This window comes from Papaver somniferum, chromosome 11 (assembly GCF_003573695.1).
Source record: "Papaver somniferum cultivar HN1 chromosome 11, ASM357369v1, whole genome shotgun sequence".
Taxonomy (NCBI): Eukaryota; Viridiplantae; Streptophyta; class Magnoliopsida; order Ranunculales; family Papaveraceae; genus Papaver; species Papaver somniferum.
Genome location: NC_039368.1, coordinates 15,052,991 through 15,072,427, shown reverse-complemented (window position 1 = coordinate 15,072,427; position 19,437 = coordinate 15,052,991). Strand labels below are relative to the sequence as shown.

General features: G+C 34.8%; 1 protein-coding gene and 1 pseudogene across 1 annotated transcript; both read right to left on the bottom strand.

Annotated features, from left to right (window-relative positions):
• Window positions 1-3,991: 3,991 nt before the first annotated feature.
• On the bottom strand, window positions 3,992-6,962 carry LOC113324167 (annotated as a pseudogene).
• Window positions 6,963-9,152: 2,190 nt separating this feature from the next.
• Window positions 9,153-11,024, bottom strand: LOC113320569 (peroxidase P7-like). The gene is made up of 4 exons (XM_026568474.1): window positions 10,727-11,024; window positions 10,145-10,336; window positions 9,863-10,028; window positions 9,153-9,761 (listed from the first exon to the last, which is right to left on the bottom strand). The coding sequence occupies exons 1-4, from the start codon at window positions 10,943-10,945 to the stop codon at window positions 9,373-9,375; spliced, it is 966 nt and encodes a 321-aa protein (XP_026424259.1). The 5' UTR covers window positions 10,946-11,024; the 3' UTR covers window positions 9,153-9,372.
• Between the last annotated feature and the right edge of the window lie 8,413 nt (window positions 11,025-19,437).

The following is a 19,437-nucleotide window of genomic DNA, read 5'->3' as shown; positions in this document are numbered from 1 at the left end:
GTACCCATCAGGCCTCGGTGTTAGGAAATGACAAATCATTATTTATATTCCATTCAGCCATCCACTGCCGAATATCTGGGTATTACATTATCACCACCTTAACTTGGAGTCGTCCTCGACTCGAGAAAATATCCAAGCCCAGATCTTCGACGTTCCCTGCCTCTCATGAGAAGCACCTGGACCAACCCCGTCCAGTGTACCTTCCCACACTCGGAAGGTGAACCATCTTCGGCTCTGATATCATTTGTAATGACATTTCCTTCCACCGATACTGTCCCCACTTAGTCACTGTGTTCATCTGGCAGTGTGGGGTTTTCAACGGGCATCTCTGCGGTAATCCAGCAGAAACTTCCCGGGAGGTCACCCATCCTGTGACTACTCCTGCACGAGAACACTTAACTACAGAGTTTTCTGCCAACTCTGGAGCTAATTGTGCTGAAAAGACCTCGGTATAATGTAGACGTTCCTTTTCTCCTCTGAGAGCAGTATCTGACATAATCGCCCTGCATACTCCCCCACCCGAGCGCAAGCGAATGACCCCTAGTTGTATCCAAACTAACACTGATATTGTTCCCACTTACCCACTGCGGTTATCCAGCAGTGTGGGATTTTTAAAGGCACTACTGCGGTTATCCAGCAGCAGCTTCCCGAGAGGTCACCCATCCTGTGACTACTCCCGGCCGAGCACGCTTAGATGAGAAGTTTTTCCCACAACTCAATCAAGTGTACCCATCAGGCCTCAGTGTTAAGAAAGGAAAAATCATTACTTATATTCCATTCAGCCATCCACTGCCGAATATCGGGGTATTGCAAAAAAAATTCTAGTCCCGAGTCGGGACCAACGTGCTAAATTAATAATTAGCTAAATTTATAAAATAATAACTTTTTTTAGCTTTCTGTAGCCCTTTGAATGTATAAATTAACAACTCTCCCAATTTATAGAAATTATTTAGTTTTACATTTATGCTAATTTGGTAAAGAATGATTCAATTGTGACTTGGTTTTTCTTAAAATTGATGTCACGTTGAACTTCATCTTGGATTTTTTTTTACATTAGAATAGTTTTTGGTGTTGTCATTTCCTGATGCAATAAAAATCTATTCAACATCTTTGTAGCATTGATAGATGTTTTACGGGAAGGTGGCTCTGTAACTACACTTTCATCTCCGACTTCCACATCATCACTTTCATATTTTCCCATGACACTCTCAATTATTTCTTCGTCAGTTAACAAATCTGAAATAGTATCCTTTTTATGGATGTTTAAAAGAAATTCAACATCCATTCTACTGTGATAATTCAATCCATTGATTAAATTTTGCAATTCTCTAGTTCCTTTATTATCTAACGTTTCACTTGGATTCTTTGATACGGTGTTATCCGTTGAAAAAATCTTACAATGATGAAAACAATTTGCAATGGAATAAGGTGTATTGGTTCATTTTGTTGATTTTCTTTCATATAGAATTAAACAATTTTGACAAACTAATTAATATATAATCTAATAATTATTATTAATTTATGCTGTAATTTAATATCGCGATAAATTGATAAATTTTGCAGGTCCCGACGATATTATTTAATGGGGATCACATTTCAATTTATTCAAACCAAAATAGTGATTATATGATTGCTTATAAGATTATAAAAACATCAAAGTACAAGATAAATCAAAACCCAAATAAAAATGACTACACTAATTGCAAGTACATCGTGAAGAGAAAGAGTCATGAATCGCTAAAACATCCAGTTTTTGTAGTTGTAGTAGTGATGAATGATGGTATGAACAAGAATCAACTCCGACCATTAAATTATCTTCTTCAATAAAAAATGCTCCATATGAAATGGATTTTTTTACCCAAAATCTTGTAGATACAAACGAATCTGGATGCTTAAATCCCTCTTGTTGAAGATGAATCTAAATCGGCGCCGAAAAGAATCGTTAGTGCTCTTGATGATTCGAGAATAGAAGTCCATGAAAACACCATGGAGATTTGAAAAATTCGATGTTAAGGCGAAGTGAAAATCGTCCTAAAAAAGAAAAAAATCGTCCAAATAGCGAAGAAATGTGTCCATAAACACCAAAAACAACAAACATAATCCTAAAAATATTAAATAAATTATTTCTATTCATAAAAGAAAATAAAAATCCTTGTTTTTTTTTTTTTTGATTTTCTGTTTTCTGGACATATCTTCATTTGTGTTTGTAACCACAAATTGTTGGTCACAATTTCAATGAGTTTATCCTGTTTTAAACTATTAAATCTCTAATTATGTTTATCCTCCTGGTATCGAGACCATTTTAACATGTTGAAATAATTTTTAAAGGTTGGAACCAGATAACGATTTTCTTAAATCAACTTGGAAACTTGTGCAATATTTAATATTTATATGATGTCTATTCTTTTAGATATACAAAAAGAAAATGATACATCAAAAATCTTGCGTCTTTCTAGATTTTGTTTTCTATTGGGTATAACCAAAGGTCAGCAAGGTTGTAAAACTCACAGCGTGCCGGCTAATCCAGGGTCGTTTTGTTCCAAAGTTACTTCAATGTCGATTATATATTAGCCGACAGGGTGAGAAATTAATAAGATTCCGACTCGTGAAGCATCAGAAATTAATAAGATTGTTGGTGTGATCATTTTTGCACCAACAGTTAGGCTGTTAGCCATGTAGTTAAGAGTGCCTCGACACATTTTAGAACCTGATTTAAATGTCTTTAGCGGTTTGAATTTCCAGCAGTGATGCTGCTGTCTTTAAAGATAATGCATAAGTTGTCGTAGGCCCAATGGCACCCACCTAATACCCTAAGGACACTGATGTTGCAACCCCTAACTAATTAGAGGAAAAAAAAAACGGAAACAGATGACCTTTTGACGATGTTGCACATGTCATGCAGGTTATCAAAGAGTAAGATTCAAGTTAAGTGGATGAACATCGGTTGGTGATGATGATTGACCATTTGAGAGTGCTACTTGGTTGGAATAATGATGATCCGCATGAAAATTTCCAGGCCATATCATATCACTATGTGCGGTTGTCGAGTGCTGCTTTGCCGACTGAGTAATCGCACTACACAACGCTTCCACATCGACAAAATGTCCAACAGTATTTCCTTCTAATATGTTAGGGTTTTGCACGACCAACGAGTGAGTACATCAAAAATCTTGCGTCTCTACCTGTTGGTACAGGTACATATAGACAACAAATTGTAAATCGTGCTCCAGAGACTAGAGTGGACAATACCAATAATATCTATTTCATCAATTTCTGAGTTGAGCGAAAAACTATCATCGCCAATTTTCTTTTTGGCCTATTTTATCGTTCCTAGTGTACATAGAAAACCGCATAGTTCCTCTGCTGATGACAAGAGCTTCTCCAGTTGTAAATATATGTGTTTCATATGTGGCATTACTTTTAAGACATCTTCTTGGTTTGATATCCTAAATATTAGAAAATAATTGTTTTTTTTTATCTTTATATATCTTTCTTTTACTTATTTATAGGTATCCAATTGATTAAATTTATTTCTATTTTATTTTTGGAAAGTGTGAAGACATTCAATAGGTGAATGTCTAAAACTAGAGTTTCACCTACAGGATGTCTAATACTATTTAATTTTTACCATATCATCCTCACATCAATCAGTTGGAGATGATTTTTTTATAAATGTGATTATGTGTCCTCTGTGAATTAAGATTATTTTCTAAGAAGCAGGAAACATATTGACATTTAGAAACAGGACTCCAAAGACAAAAAAAAGAAAAAGGAACATTCAAAATAGAATTGATTCAAAGATACTTAGACATATGACTACAACGTGACTTTCGCACAAGCTTTTCATTAGTTTGTTAAATTTTAAAGGAAAATTAAACATAATAACCACAAAATCAACTAATACAATCCGCAATTATTTGTGCTCGAAAGAAGAACAAAATATTTTGACATAAACCCGATGGTTCAAAATAGAGAGATCTCTAATAGCCATTTAATCAGCTTTCCTGCAATTCTTTCTAATCTCTATTAGAACCAGTAAGGGGACTGATATCACCCATCTTAATCATAGAAGCGGCTAAATTAGCACTAAATGTACTTGGGTTGTTATTATAAGTACGTATTTGTGAATCAGTAGATCTACCATCGAATAATACTTGATTGGAATGAAGAAGACCTTTCTTGTCAACAAGATTTTTGAAATAATTGTTGTCGAAGGTTGTTGGTGTTTGGACATCTAAAGGTGCAATGTTATCATCTCCTGATGATCCGCTTGAGAAATTGTTTTTCCTTGTTGTTGCGAACGAACTATCTATGTTTGTTACATTGTATATTCTTGCTCTGAAACTTGTACACCTTGCTTGTCCAATTGTATGTGCGCCTGCATGCATGAGATAATATCCATATAAACGAAGTCATGGAAAGAAAATTCCGAAGATATATAAGGTGGTGTAAAAATTTACTTAAGTACTGATAGATACATACCAGATAGAGCAATCATGTCTTTAATAGATAAACCGACATTTGAGAAATCTGAAATAAGAGTGCTAAGTCTTGAAGTTGGTTGATGAATTCTGTCATTAGCAGAAGACTGGCTAGCGGTTGTTGCATCTTGTCTTCGAAATATTACATTCCAGCTACGTTCTCCAAGCTACAGATAATGACAAATAAAACATGTTAAAATGTAACTAAGAAATAATCAAGAAATGTAAGCACCAATTTGTTAAGTTTTTTTCTTCTTTTTCGCATACAATAATATAAAGAAAATAGATCATTTTGGTAGGAGACCCCAAAAATTACCAAGTTGTCCTCATTTAATCAACTAAGCTCTATTATGTCATGAAAATTCAATAAAACTAAAGGGTAAAGACGCACATTAAATAAAATGTTATATATTTACACAAATGCCATTATTTCAAGAATACATCAAAAAAACTTAAAACTTAATATCTTTTGAAATGTACATCGGATTTTTGTAAAATTTATATGTTTAAAAGCTCTTTGAATTATCTAACTCCATGATGTTGTGGTTCAATATAATATAAAGGGAATGCCTAAAATCTATTTTAAATTTTAATTCAATGAAAACTCTTTCTTTACTTCCATGGTATTGGTTTCTTTTCTTAATATCAACACAACGTAAGTTAATCTGTTTGACAGTGTACAAAACATCTAGAGGAGATTAAAAGAGAAAATAGTAAGCAACAATGATTTAGTCTCTCAATTAACATTTGGTTAAAACTTTAAAATGTTTTAAAGCTTTTAATAAAATAAATATTGTTTTTCTTTTCTTAAATCAACACAACCTAAGTTAATCTGTTTGATAGTATACAAAATATCTAGAGGAGATTAAAAGAGAAAAGAGTAGGCAACAATGATTTGGTCTCTCAATTAACATTTGGTTAAAACTTTAAAATATGTTAAAACTTTAACTTTTAATTAAATAAAATGACAAAAAGAGGAGAAAGCAAGTTTAATTAAATATTGTACCACAATGTGTTTCTAGAATTCCCTAATTTCCTGTTTTCAAAAGAGAAAAAACACTCTAAATATTGATCCAAATAAAATAAATTTATATTTAAAAATTATCTTTGATGTTCACTAGTAAATATGTTTCTTTGAACCCACATTTAGGCGAATTGTAATAATATATAAGAGACACGATTTGCTAGGTCCTAGCTAATCAACTTAGAAATACTTTATTACTAAAAAATAAGATTCACTATCGGCTAGGCCAAGCCTAATCGACTAGACGACATTGATTTTAACAAGATTCATAATTTTCTAGGTCCAACCTAATCGTCCTAGTCGAATTTGATTATGTGTTCTTCCATCGATACATAATGTACTGGTCTGGGATGATGTTCGCTAGACCCTTATGATTGACTAGTCAGATTTGTTAGAGCATTGCTCAGTCGAACTCGCAAGCGTTGTTATCTCAAGCTTGTTTGTCAAGTTTAGTTGATCAAAACTATAAGTCTTGATTTCTAGTCTATCTATAGCTATGTCTCGGATTAGGATAGAATGTGTAGTTGAACTTTAGACTTCACGTCATTCTTCGATTGAAGACGAAGATCTACTGAGGAGAGCTTGGATGAACTTCATCAACAAAAGGTATGTGAAGACTAAAACTTATCTATCACTCAGGAGTCTATTTTATTCTATCTCCTAATGATACTAAGTCGTATAGCTATATAGACTTTTATAGCGTCTCTACCTGCTGGTACAGGTACATATAGCCCGATATGGTAAATTATAAATCGTGCTCCAGAGTCTACAGTGGACAATACCAATAGTATCTATTTCATCAATTTCAGATTTAAGCGAAAAAAATATCACCACATATTTTCTTTTTTGTCTATTTTATTGGTTCTTATTATATATAAGGAGGTGCCTAGTGCCTATGCTGATACGAATAGCTTCTCCAATTGTAAATATATGTGTTTCATATGTGACATTACTTTTAAGACATCTTTTTGATTTGAAATCCTAAATATTAGAAAATAATATTTTTAACAGTGACTAACTACGACCTATATTAAAGTTAAATGCAACCTTCTTTTCGAAGTACAAATATTGTAAACCTTATTGACATAGATAATTAAGACTCACCGTTATTATTTTTTTCCCCGAAGACATGAATCTTTGAATTTTCTTTGTCTGTATAGTTTACAATTTTAAACATCTGATCAAAAAACAAGGGTTATTTGGTTTTTGGTACTTACATTTTGTCCAATATTAATATTTGGTCTAACATTTATCCAATTTAGAGTTTGGTACTTAGAATTAACATTGATTTTGGTTGACTCCCTTAAATACTGAATTTTGTTTATAAATTATTAAATAAATTAAACAAATTAAATAATTAATTAAATTAAATAATATAATGAGACGAAGTTACCATCATAACCTTCTAACTCACTTACATTTACATAACCCATCGTCTCAACTTCTCTAAACCCCATCACTTCCACCCACCGCCATCAGTTTTTAGGTCTTTCTTTCGCTTACCACTGCAACCACCTTCTTACTTTCTCGTTCCCAAATCCAAACTCAAACCACCATTTCCCGTTCTCTATTATACAAATTTGTATTTTATCCTTCCTCTTTGGAACATTCACTACAAGACTTTCTTCTTCTAGATTTAACTTCCCACAGTAAAACAACCCTACCACCACCAATAAATTTAGACCCCTAATTCAACTTATTAATTTTTGATTCAACAAATTTCACCCTTGGTAGATTTTCTATCTCAGAAGATCTTGATGGGTTTATGAGAAATTCATTGAATCAAAAATTAAAAAGTTTTTGTGATTAGAATTTCTTTTTTTCTTTTTCGATCGCTTGGATAATCAAGAAACAGAAACATGAATCACGGAAGCTTAAGAGTTAAGTCGCTTCCCCCTTACGGAGTGGATTAAATGTTGATTGGATTAGAATTTGGGGTTTTTGATTTAGGGTTTCTTTTCCATATGTAGAGTTAGATATTAGGTTTATACGATTGAGTGAATTGAAGAAATTAATTTTTGGAAGTTTTCTTAAATTGTTTCACCCTTGAATCTCGGTTTTTGATTTGTGTTCTGGTTGATGCTATCTCGTTATGTTTGATTGAGTGTAGTTGAACTGAAAGTGAGGTTAAATTTTTTTTTTTTGGAGGGCATTGGTTGAACTTGACATTTGCTGTTTTAATTGGTCGATTGAAATTGTGTCTGTTTGAAAGTTTAATTTAATTACGACTAGTGTTTTCGATTTCTGGGTTTTGGTTATTGGGATTTTGCTGACTTGGTAAACAATTTGGGTTTTTGGGTTTTGGTAACGAGTTTGGATGTGTGAGTTTCTTTGTGAATCAACTCCAGCCTATGTTACATGTAAAGATGATGCAGCTTCCTTCTGTGCAAGTTGTGATGCAGATCTTCATTCACCTTTTATGTTAAAATTTCGGTGTGAACGTATTCCAGTTTTTCCGTTCTACGAATCTGCTATTTTAGCTTCGGCTAATCAAATGAATCAAAACGATTTGAATTTCTTGCTTGCTCCTGGTCATATTTTTTTGAAGGGCCATGGTCCCCCGTAGGCTAAATAGTTTTATAGAAGTCTTCGGATCATAAGCTTATTTAGGAGTACATCTGTAAACTCAGTTATTTTTATTTTATGAAATAATTTAAAGTTTGGTCAAAACAGTCAAAACCAATCAACGTTATTTTCAAGTACCAAAAACAGTCAAAACCAATCAACGTTATTTTCAAGTACCAAACACAAAGTTGGACAAATGTTAGACCAAATACTAATTTTGGACAAAATATAAGTACCAAAAACCAAATAATCCAAAAAACAAACAACTTCATACTCATCCTTTACATCCTTATTATAAACCCTTGATAAGAAATAATTCATAATAAATCCCATAATATAATTAGAACATATTGGTTATGTCTCCTAATTAAATTCTTGTGTCGATCAAGATATTGATCCTCTCCTTTCAAGATATCTATGTAGAATTCATCAAATTTAACCTCTAGGATTGGGTTAACAATAAATAATAAATTTATAAGTGATTTGGTCTTGGAAATTTTTTTTGTTCTTTCCGTTTTTTCATGCGGATTACTTTGCTCAACTTCTTTGATGATCTTGATTTTTTAAAGAAGTGTTTTTGGGGGAAACTCCATTGAAGCTAAACGATATAGCTTTTCTCATTTAGAGAAAATGGTGAATATTGGTTTCGGTTACCTACATCAAATAAGTACACAATATTTAAGTCTTGAAAAAAGGGGTTACATTTAACATAAGTATAGGTTGTATTTAGTCAATGTCATTTTTTCTTATCTCCATAAAGTTATATATCTTTCTTTTACTTATTTATATATAGGTATCCAACAGATTAAATTTATTTCTATTTTATTTTTGGATGATTTTATTTAATAAAATTGTGAAGACATCATATAAGTGAATTTCTAAAACTAGAGTTTCACCCGCATGATATCTATTTTTACCATATCATCCTCACATCAATGAGTTGGAAATGATTTTTTTATAAATGTTGTTGTGTATCCTATGTGAATTAAGATTATTTTCTTTATACATTTCATTGGAGAAGCTCTTAGAAGCAGGAAACATATGGACACTTAGAAGTAGGACTGCAAAGACAAAAAAAGAAAAAGGAATTTCAAAATACAATTAATTCAAAGACACTTAAACATATGACTATAACGTGACTTTCGCACAAGCTTTTCATTACTTTCTTGAATTTTAGAGCAAAATTAAACATAAAAACCACAAAATCAACTAATACAATCCACAATTATTTATGCTCGAAAGAAGAAGAAAATATTTTGCGTAAACCCAATGGTTCAAAATAGAGAGATTTCTAATAGTCATTTAATTAGCTTTCCTGCAATTCTTTCTAATCTCTCCATTAGAACCAGTAAGTGGACTAATATCACCCATCTTAATCATAGCAGCGGCAAAATCAGCACTAAATGTGCTTGGATTGTTACTATAAGTACGTACTTGTGAATCTGTAGATCCACCATCGAATAATACTTGATCGGAATGAAGAATACCTTTCTTGTCAACAAGATTTTTGAAATAATTATTGTCGAAGGTTGTTGGTGTTTGGACATCCAAAGGTGCAAAGTTATCATCTCCTGATGATCCACTTGGACAATTGTTTTTCCTTGTTGTTGCGAATGAACTATCTATGTTTGTTTCATTGTATATTCTTGCTCTGAAACTTGTACACCTTGCTTGTCCAATTGTATGTGCACCTGCATGCATGAGATAGGATTCATGTAAACGAAGTCATGGAAAGAAAATGCTGAAACTATAGGTGGATGGCAAGTTTACTTAAGTGCTGATAGATGCATACCAGATAAAGCAATCATGTCTTTAGTAGATAGACCAACATTTGAGAAGTCTGAAATAAGAGTACTAAGGCTTGAAGTTGGTTGAGGAATTCCATTATTCGCAGCAGACTGGCTAGCAGTTGTTGCATCTCGTCTTCCAAGTTTTACATTCCAACTACGTCCTCCAAGCTACAGAAACAATAATGACAAAAAAAAAAACACGTTAAAACGTAATTAAGAAATAATATGAATCAATAAATGTAAGCACCAATTTATTAAGTTTTTTCTTTTTCTTTTTCACATACAATGGTTACGGAGTCTCGAGCTGCAATGGCTAAGATATCAGCACATGAAACAACCCCGGGGCAAGCTTTCTCAACTTCTGTTTTTATGTCATCCACCACATCGAATCCTCTCGCAGAATTCTTATTAGGGTTTGCGTTCTTCTCACCCGTGAAACTTGAAGTGTCGTCAAGTAATACTGATCCATCACATCCCTACAAGAAAATTAGCACAACAATATCAGCCTCAATGAAACCATGCTTTTTCAACTCTTGTAAATGCATTATGGAATCAACTTTTCTCGTCTAAATCTAAGAGAGAGATTATATTTCTAGATGGTACTACCGAAAGTTTTGCTGACTTTATGCATTCAGTGCTTATTTAATTATGTTTGGTAAAGGCGGTTTCAATTACCTAGGTACTCGGTAGCTTATTGAAAAATGATATCATATTGACTTCACAATACTAAATGTAATAAACAAGAATGATTGTTTCCGCATGTTGAAATCATTGATAAGGGATAAGATTTTCATGCATGTAAAGAAAAATGTAATATGATGAAGAAAATGCATGTATAGATAAGAGAAACATCTTAGATTAATCACATTAACAAAGCAGTCATGGAAATGTAAGCGAAGGAGCGCAGCGCCAGCTCGCTTTTCTTTTGATATTGCAGACTGAACGGCAGATTTCACTTTAGTAAGGACATTAGGACAAGTTTTGGAGTAGTAAGTAGTGGATAGTTGAGCACGAGAACTGCCAGAGAAGAACACAAGGAGAAGAGATAGTATTACTACGAACATGGAAGGAAAAGAAGAAGCCATTCTTAATTACTAAGCTCCGGTTAGAGTATTGTAATAAAGATTAATTGATGAAGGTTGTGGTGATTAAAATGAGTTGTAGATAGAGATATTTATAGGGAGGGAAAGCTTGAAATGTTTGGCATCGACAGTTCACCTAATACACTTCAATTTATTAGTGCATGGAATTATAGGAATTAGACTATTCACATTTAACTGTCCGAAGAAAAAATGTGCAAGACTGTTACACATTATTGGTGACTCGTGAAACATGGTCAACTTTTAAAATCATTCAGATGTAGTAGGTATTCTGCATTCAGTCCCAGTTTTCAAAGACGGGTCCCAATTCCGTAATCACTTTAAGTCACAAAATTACTTTCTAAAACAAGTATTAACAAAAAGAGTTTCCATTCTGGCTCCTCTAGTCTACGTTCTTGCGAGTTTGACAGTCTAACTCGCAAGTAATAGTAAAAACAGTTCGATTTATTGTGTTTCGTGGAAAAACCATTACAGCCACTATTTAACCATTGGTGCATCGAGTCTAGTAGCAACTCTGAACATTTAATGAGCAGAAGAATAAGAAACAGTCGAATTTCAAAACCATTGGTGCATCGAGTCTAGTAGCAACTCTGAACATTTAATGAGCAGAAGAATAAGAAACAGTCGAATTTCAAATTTACTTTGTCTATAGTATTTTATCCCTTAGAGTTATGCATACAGAAAGACGTGTTAAAATTTGCTAGCTATTGATCCAACAGTAGGTCAATAAAGCTAAGAGCGCGTTGCCTCTAGTTATAGTTACACAAAAAAGAACATCCTGCCAATTGGCAGGATTAAACAGTTTCATCCTGTCAATTTTCAAATATTTTTTATTATTTTTTAATCTACACAGGATACATCCAGTTTCATCCTCGTTATATTTTAAGTTTAAGTCAGGATGAATACAGTTTCATCCTTGCTACATTTTTTTTATCCATTTCACCCATATTAATTTTTACTCGTCCATTTGAATCATGTTTTAAAAATATTTGGACAAATAATCCATTTTCCGCAAAAAAAAAAGTAAAGTGTTGATATCTTAACCGTTGATTCGTCGTTTAAGTTTTTCTTTGTTTTTTGTTTTTACTTTTCCACTTCGTTTTGTTTTTACAAATCGAATGAGAAAATTGCCATGGAGGAAGTTTCTAATAAAGTCATCTTAAAGTACCAACTTTAGGTTCGTTATTAATAGAGTAGCGGCGGTGGGTGGTTGTTAGCATGGTTAGCACTTAATCATGCAGATGCAGCTTACATAGATATCCGTTCTCTTTATTTTTCGTTAGACTCTGACCGATATTCAACTCCATTTGTAATCTTTCCGTCGACACTATAAGTTTGAAACTTTCTTCTTCGTCTGGAAAATGAACTCACGTTTTATCTAGAGAGCCCTAGCCTTTAGTTTTTTTCACGCAGTCGTTCCCAATCCAAATCCTAATGACCAATTCGTTCTTTCTAGGTCTCTTGGTGTGAAATGGGGATGGGATATCCTAACCTTTTTTTATGGGAAAATTAATTTTATTGACTAGCAAAAATACAGTACAAAAAATTTACAATTTCGTTTTTATCAAAGACGTTGGAAATAATGCCAGATTTCTGAATTTTTTGTTGTAATTTCGTAGACATACTAGCCCTTAACCCGTACCAACGGCACGGGCCATTATGTTTGTTCATTTTTAATATATCGTATAATTTGTGTCCCTAATACTTATCAACTCCTTATGATTTAATATGGGTTTGTCATACAAATAGTTGGGATTTTCCTCTCTTTTTTTCTTGTTTTTTACCGCCGGAGATTTTCTCAAACGAAAGAAAAATAAACTTAACTTGTAGACACTTTTTTATTTAGGTTCATTGCTTATAATGAGATAATGCTCTACATGAACATGGAAGTTAAAATATTTTTTGGAAATATGTCGTTAGCAACGCTCATCTCTGTGAAATCAACTAATCAATATCGTCCATAAAAGTCTCCCCATGCTCCTATTTCGCTCCAGCTGACTCATCTATCATGGTCATATTGTCGACCCTCCAAATAGGCAGAGAATGGTATTTTTTTTGCATCGAAAGGATGATACAAACTCTCCAATGTGACATGTTTTTCCTGTAATTTTTCAACACCCATTAGATGACAATGTTTAAAATGTGTACCCATTACCTTTTTCGAAGGGATTGTATATATGCGAACCTCTGCCATTAAATCTTCAGCAAAGTATTCTGCCCAGCAGTTCTTCTTAACGAAGGCTTTGGTAACTTCAAAAGTCTTGGACATTTTATCACTTCTATATGTTCCTACCTTCACTTGGAATAAAATCTGGCGACACATTACCTCATAAAGAACCTTGAACACATATTGTACTCTATGATTGATGTGGTTTTTTATGTTGTTGTAGATAGTGGTAAAAGGTTGTCGTTCACTCAGACTTGTGAAGATTTATTTTAGACTTAAATTAAAATAAAAACTCAAGATGAAGTTGTTATCAAGATTATAAAAAGCACCGAGACTCAGGATTCCACCATTGACCAATTAAGTGATTTAATCTAATCAATATTCATGCAATTCTTTTCGTTTAAAGTGATTCTAATATATTGCCTCTAGTAGATTTTTGAAGTAACAATTGTATACATCAAGCATGAAACATCAAAAGTCTTAAACTAAGCATGCTCCATCAAAACGGATCACAATCATTCAATAAAAATCAATTTTCCAATATTAGTTCCATGCAAATAATCATAAAAGAAATTGCAAGAATTAATTAAAATAGAAATATACCACTGTTCATGGAACAATGGCTTCCTCCGTCTCCTCGGCTAAGGGATTTAGCTCCTCATATTATTCACATACTCAAAATAGGTTTTCATAGCTCAAAAGGGTGAAAAACAAGAGAAAACTAGTTAAGCAGACAGTTTGCAACGGTGTATAAGCGTTACAAACAACTGTTAGAGAAACGATATATGAAAACTGTTGTAGAAGAAACGACTGTCTTTGGGAGTAGTATGTTCTTCGTGTTCTTCCCCTACACCAGCAAAACTGAATGTCTGTAATTTCAATTTTGAGCTTTCTGTGGTTATCTAAACTACCCCAAATTGTTCGTAACCCTTCTATGACTTGCAACCAACCTATATATAGGCAACAACTCTCAAGTAAACCCTAAACAACTCATGTTTATCTTGATTATTCTTTCACACCAAGTCCCGAGAATAATTCTCTCTAGCTTTCTATGCATGCGTCTTCCAAGTTTAATCCAACGTACCAGAATCTCTCAATGATGGTATCCTCAATCATATCCATCAGTATACTGTTAATACTTCACGTAACTTCCAATTATAGTTGAAGAAAATCCCGAAACTTCCTTATCCACTGTTTAGCTTGAACTCGACGAAATCTCACGACTTTATCGAATCTGATAGACTTACCAGTCCTGTTTTATAGAAACAGGCTTAACTGACTCCAAAGCGACAACCAAATCCGATTGTATCTCAGACAAAACCAAATCCAGAAGTTCTCTACAAGCCGTGAACTTCCTACACCTATGTTTCCTTCTCCCGGCTTATTCAGCCCAATTCATTCGACCCAAACACACGTAACAACCCTGTAATGTTCTAGGAAGTCCAGCCCAACGAAAATCAGACCTAATCTCTCTAAAACTCTGTTGAATTCCGAATCCTAATCTGCAGGTGTGTGGGTTAATTTTCCCGCCAAAAAAATCTGTTTGAAATGTGAAGAAGAAGGGTGTCCCCTTTCCAGAGTAGGGGTGCCGATAGCAGGTGCCTTTGGGATGTCCTGAGGGTGCCCCTTAGTAATTCGAGTACCCCTTATCCATAGTGAGAGTCCGAATAGCAAGTGTCCTCCGGGTGCGCTTTTCGACAACTTTTCGAGCCGATTTTTCTAAAAATGTTTATTGGACAAAAATACCTACACACACATAAAACACCATAATAAGTACAAAAATGAGCACTATCAATATATAGAATCGAGACAAATTGGACACAAAAATGTGTCCATCAAATACCCCCAAACTTATTATTTGCTAGTCCTCGAGCAAAGATAAAATAGAAAAATAAAATCTAACTCACTGACGCAGGCATCGTCAATTGCATTTAGCGTATGCAATAAGCCTTTAAACCCCTAGGTGGCCCTAGTGGCCGATTTATAGTCTCGGGAGGGCTTACCAGAGATATACCCACAAAACCTTTACTCCAGACCCTGACTATCTACGCAGAACCTTGGAAGGCACTAAAGAATCTCCTTGGTTGGCATACTTATTGACTACAAGAGGAAGTACCCTGATGCGAAATTCCAATTGCTGTACACGAGTTTGCACTCAAGCATACTAAAATTCATATATAAGTGACAGAGCTCTACTCAGATAGTCGCACTATGGACATCAATATCCGGAGTCAAAACTAATCACATGGATAGATTAAGAAGATGGATATAGAAAAACATAGATGGTTTTGATGTTTACTAAGTGAACGGTGTTTCCCATTTATGTCTGAAGGCCTCCGCCAAAATGAACCTATCCTAATGGATTGAGATACTGGTCTGACTAATATCAACACAACTGGCATATACAAGGGAACCAGTGATCGATAATCGTAATTCTAGTTCAACACAACTGGCATATACAAGGGAACCAATGGTCGACTTTATTCACTGAATTTTTTTTTTTGATCCGTTTGGTCTAATTGGTCTGGTCTTTTTTTCTTTTTCTTTGTAACTCAATCACTCTAATTCACCCTAGCATTGGTAACAACTTGAATCGTGGGCCCCACCTATCACTTAGAGAAACATGGTTTAAAAATAAAATAAAAATAGAAGTGAAAAGGACTCAACGAGATATGGTGAAACTATCATGTTATTTCTAACACCTGAGCTCTGTGCTTTTATGAATAGACTCTTCTAGATGTTTCCATCTAATCAGATTGGTTCCTCAACTCCTACGATCAAAATGCTTCCATCCACTTAGATTAGTTAGTGCAATCCTAAATAGGCATAAATTTCTAGGTTCTGGAGTTTATTTATTCATACTGCAACTAAAAGGTTTCTCCCATACCCCCAAACTTAAATCTAACATTGTCTTCAATGTTCTAAAGATAAAATTAAAAGCATGAACAAGGAGAAATTGTTACCATTTGAAGCAAAAGAGATAAGGAAAGATATTACCATGTTGCATGAGATTGGGTTACCTCCCAAAAAGTGCTAAATTTAAAGTCTTCAGCGAGACGTCAAATACCACAAAATGGCTAATTACCTTTCAAATCATATATCAATAATCGAAACAACTGTGGGTCAACAAAATCAAATAAAATTGCCAAAATTATCAGACAACTGCACCAAATCAGAAAAATGAACAGACATAACACATCCTCATCCAAGGTTTCTTGCAAGACAACTGGGTTTTTCTGTTGTGCCCATTTGGGCTTCATATTAGTGTCTTGACAAATTGACTCATTCCAACAACAAGTTGCAGAGTCGGAAGTGACTCAAGTAATACCTCAGGTACACTAGGCTCGAATCCAAAGTTAGGGACTTCTAATGGGGATAATTGACCATTACTACCCCCAAATTTAGGGTAGTCAGTATTTTCGGACAAACCTCTAACTATTGCTTGAATTTCTGGATCCTCAGAGTCTTTAAAATACTCAAGAGCTTCTTCTAGTTCAAAAGTTTGGTCACCTAACTGACTTAAGAGAATTTCCTCATCAAGTTCATCTAAGGAATCACCAAATAAAGTGTCCCAATTATCCTGAGTTAGATCCTGAACTAAAGTGCTAATCATATTCACTTCCTCTAAATCGTCAGAAGGTTGTCTATTAACATTAAAGACATTTAGTTCAGTGGTCATATTACCAAATGAGATGTTCATAAGTCCGGTCCTACAGTTGATGACAACCTTAGCTGTGGCTAAAAATGGGCGACCTAAAATCACCGGTATTTGAGCACTAGGATCCTGAACAGGCTGAGTATTTAGAACAACGAAATCCACTGGATAAATAAATTTATCAACCTCAATCAGAACATCCTCTATGACACCACGAGGTACTTTGACAGACCTATCAGCTAATTGCAATGTCATTTTAGTCGGTTTCAACTTTCCAAGACCTAGATGGTTGTATACATGATAAGGGAGTAAGTTCACACTAGCTCCTAAGTCAAGCAATGCCTTATCTACTGAATAATTACTGATCACACAAGATATGGTGGGGCATCCAGGATCTTTATACTTAGGGGCTGTTTGGTTCTGAAGGATTGAACTTACCTGACCAGCTAAAAAGGCTTTCTTATGGACATTAAGCTTACGCTTTCGTGTACAAAGGTCCTTAAGGAACTTGGCATAAGCAGGCATTTGCCTAATTGCTTCTAATAAAGGGATGTTAATGTTTACCTGCTTAAATATCTCTAGTATTTCGTTGAAAGTCGACTCTCTCTTTGTTGGAGCTAACAACTGTGGATATGTGGCTTTGGGTACAAAATGAGACCTGTCGGGAACCACATTGGCATCACTAGAAATTTTATCGGTTTCTTCAGTTAGTGGCTCCTTCTGGGGCTCATCTTGGGAACTAGAAGGTGGATCTACAGTATGTCCACTATTAGGCTTGGCTACCCTATTGTCTACCGTTTTACCACTCCTAAGGGTTGTGACATAATTCACTTGATTAAATGGTTTTGCACCTACTTCATGAACTCCTCTAGGGTTGGGGGTAGTCTGACTATGGAGCCTTCCGTTATCTCTCTCACTTAAGGTCTTAGCTATTTGTCCGACTTGAAGTTCTAGCTTAGCAAGGCTCTGAGCATTAGTTTGAAAGTTCTGCTTGGTTTCCTGCTGAAAACTAATTTGTCTCTGCGCTAACATATCCTGAGTTTTTGCTAACATCTTAATAGATTCCTCTAAGCTAGTCGTTTTATTTTCTGGGCCTGATGAATTCTTAGTGTAACCAAAATATGGGGGAGCATTAGAATTACTAAACTGACCTAGACTCTGGCCCTTAGACCATGAAAGGTTCGGATGGTTTCTCCAACCAGGACTATAGGTTTCTGAATATGGGTCAAACTTCTGACGTTTATCAAACCTAGTGTTATTATAGATAGCATTGGCTTGCTCTTCATTATTCTGTCCTTCCCAAAAAGGCTCTATTCTACCACTAGTATGACCCAATTCTAAGGCTTCTAACCTTTTTGCTATAGCAGCAATTTTGGCATCTGATTCATAGCCTCCTTCTACCCTATTAACGTTTCCTCTACCTAGAAGAATTTTTTTCTTGGGTTCCCTACTATATTCCCATTGCTGGGTCTTTTCGGCGATTTCATTCAAAAATTCCATCGCCGCATCAACAGTTTGGTTTTCAAAACCACCAGTGCATAGAGACTCAACCATGGTTGTTGTCGAATAATCTAAACCCTCATAAAGGATTTGAACTAGCCTAACCTTTTATAAACCATGATGAGGACATTGGGCTAATAAGTCATTGAACCTTTCCAAATACCTATACAAAGACTCTCCCTCCTATTGAGAAAATGTGCAGATTTGCGTCCTAATAGACGATATTTTGTGCCTAGGGAAAAACTTGTTCAAAAAGGCAGATGTAAGTTGTTCATATGTTTTGATTGATTCGGAAGCCAAACTATACAGCCACGACTTGGATTTATCTTTTAAGGAAAAGGGTAATAACCTGAGTTTCAAAGCATCATCATCAAGGTTTCTAATTTTTAGGGTACTAAAAATTTCCTCAAAGTCCCTAACATGGAAGTATGGGTTTTAATTTTCTTTCCCTAAAAAGATTGGGAGCATCTGTAGGGTCCCAGGCCTAAGTTCTTAATTTGCTTCAGTTCCAGCTGACCTGATACAGGAGGGACGAATAGTCCTAGTAGGGTTCAACAAAGCTTTTAAAGTTGCCATTTCTGGCACTATCGGGATATTTGGGATTCTATGCAATCACAAAACAAGGATGACTCGACCAAATCAAACCTAATTTTCTAGCAAACAAAAGCATGATGGTTCCACTTAGATTGTTTCTAGACCAGCTTCTATTCTTTCGAAAAGGAACTCGTTACAATCTGAGCAAACCCCTCTGGAATCAATCAGAGTCAAAGTAAGTTGAATCGAGGTGAGGGAAGCTCAGTGGAGCTTTGATACCCAAGGCCTCACCGGTTACAAGGCGGCGCAGTCACGCATTCAACTCACAGAAACCATCATGAACTTCGAAGTATGCTCAAAATAGTAACCAATATTTTCGAACGACTTTCCTATTAAGCTCGTTACCCTATCGGTCTCGTTCTAGTCAAAATTTTAGGCTTAGGTTCGCGTTTGATTTTGTTTTCCTAAGGCGGGCAAGAAGAGAACGGTGATGAAATCCGAACCCTTATCTTGTATGGCCAGTCCTTGCCCTTTACTAAATTAAAGCAGTTTTCAAGTCCTCAGCATATATGCAAACGAAGGAATACAGTAAACCCGCTGACAGGGGATTCGCGGGTGTTT

What these genes read in the sequence shown, in the direction of transcription:
- LOC113320569 (XM_026568474.1), bottom strand. Translation starts at nt 10,945, where the DNA reads ATGGCTTCTTCTTTTCCTTCCATGTTCGTAGTAATACTATCTCTTCTC. An exon ending in TCCATGACTGCTTTGTTAAT is followed by an intron (nt 10,337 to 10,726) that starts GTGATTAATCTA and finishes ATTTTCTTGTAG; the next exon opens with GGATGTGATGGATCAGTATT. An exon ending in CTCGAGACTCCGTAACCATT is followed by an intron (nt 10,029 to 10,144) that starts GTATGTGAAAAA and finishes TTGTTTCTGTAG; the next exon opens with CTTGGAGGACGTAGTTGGAA.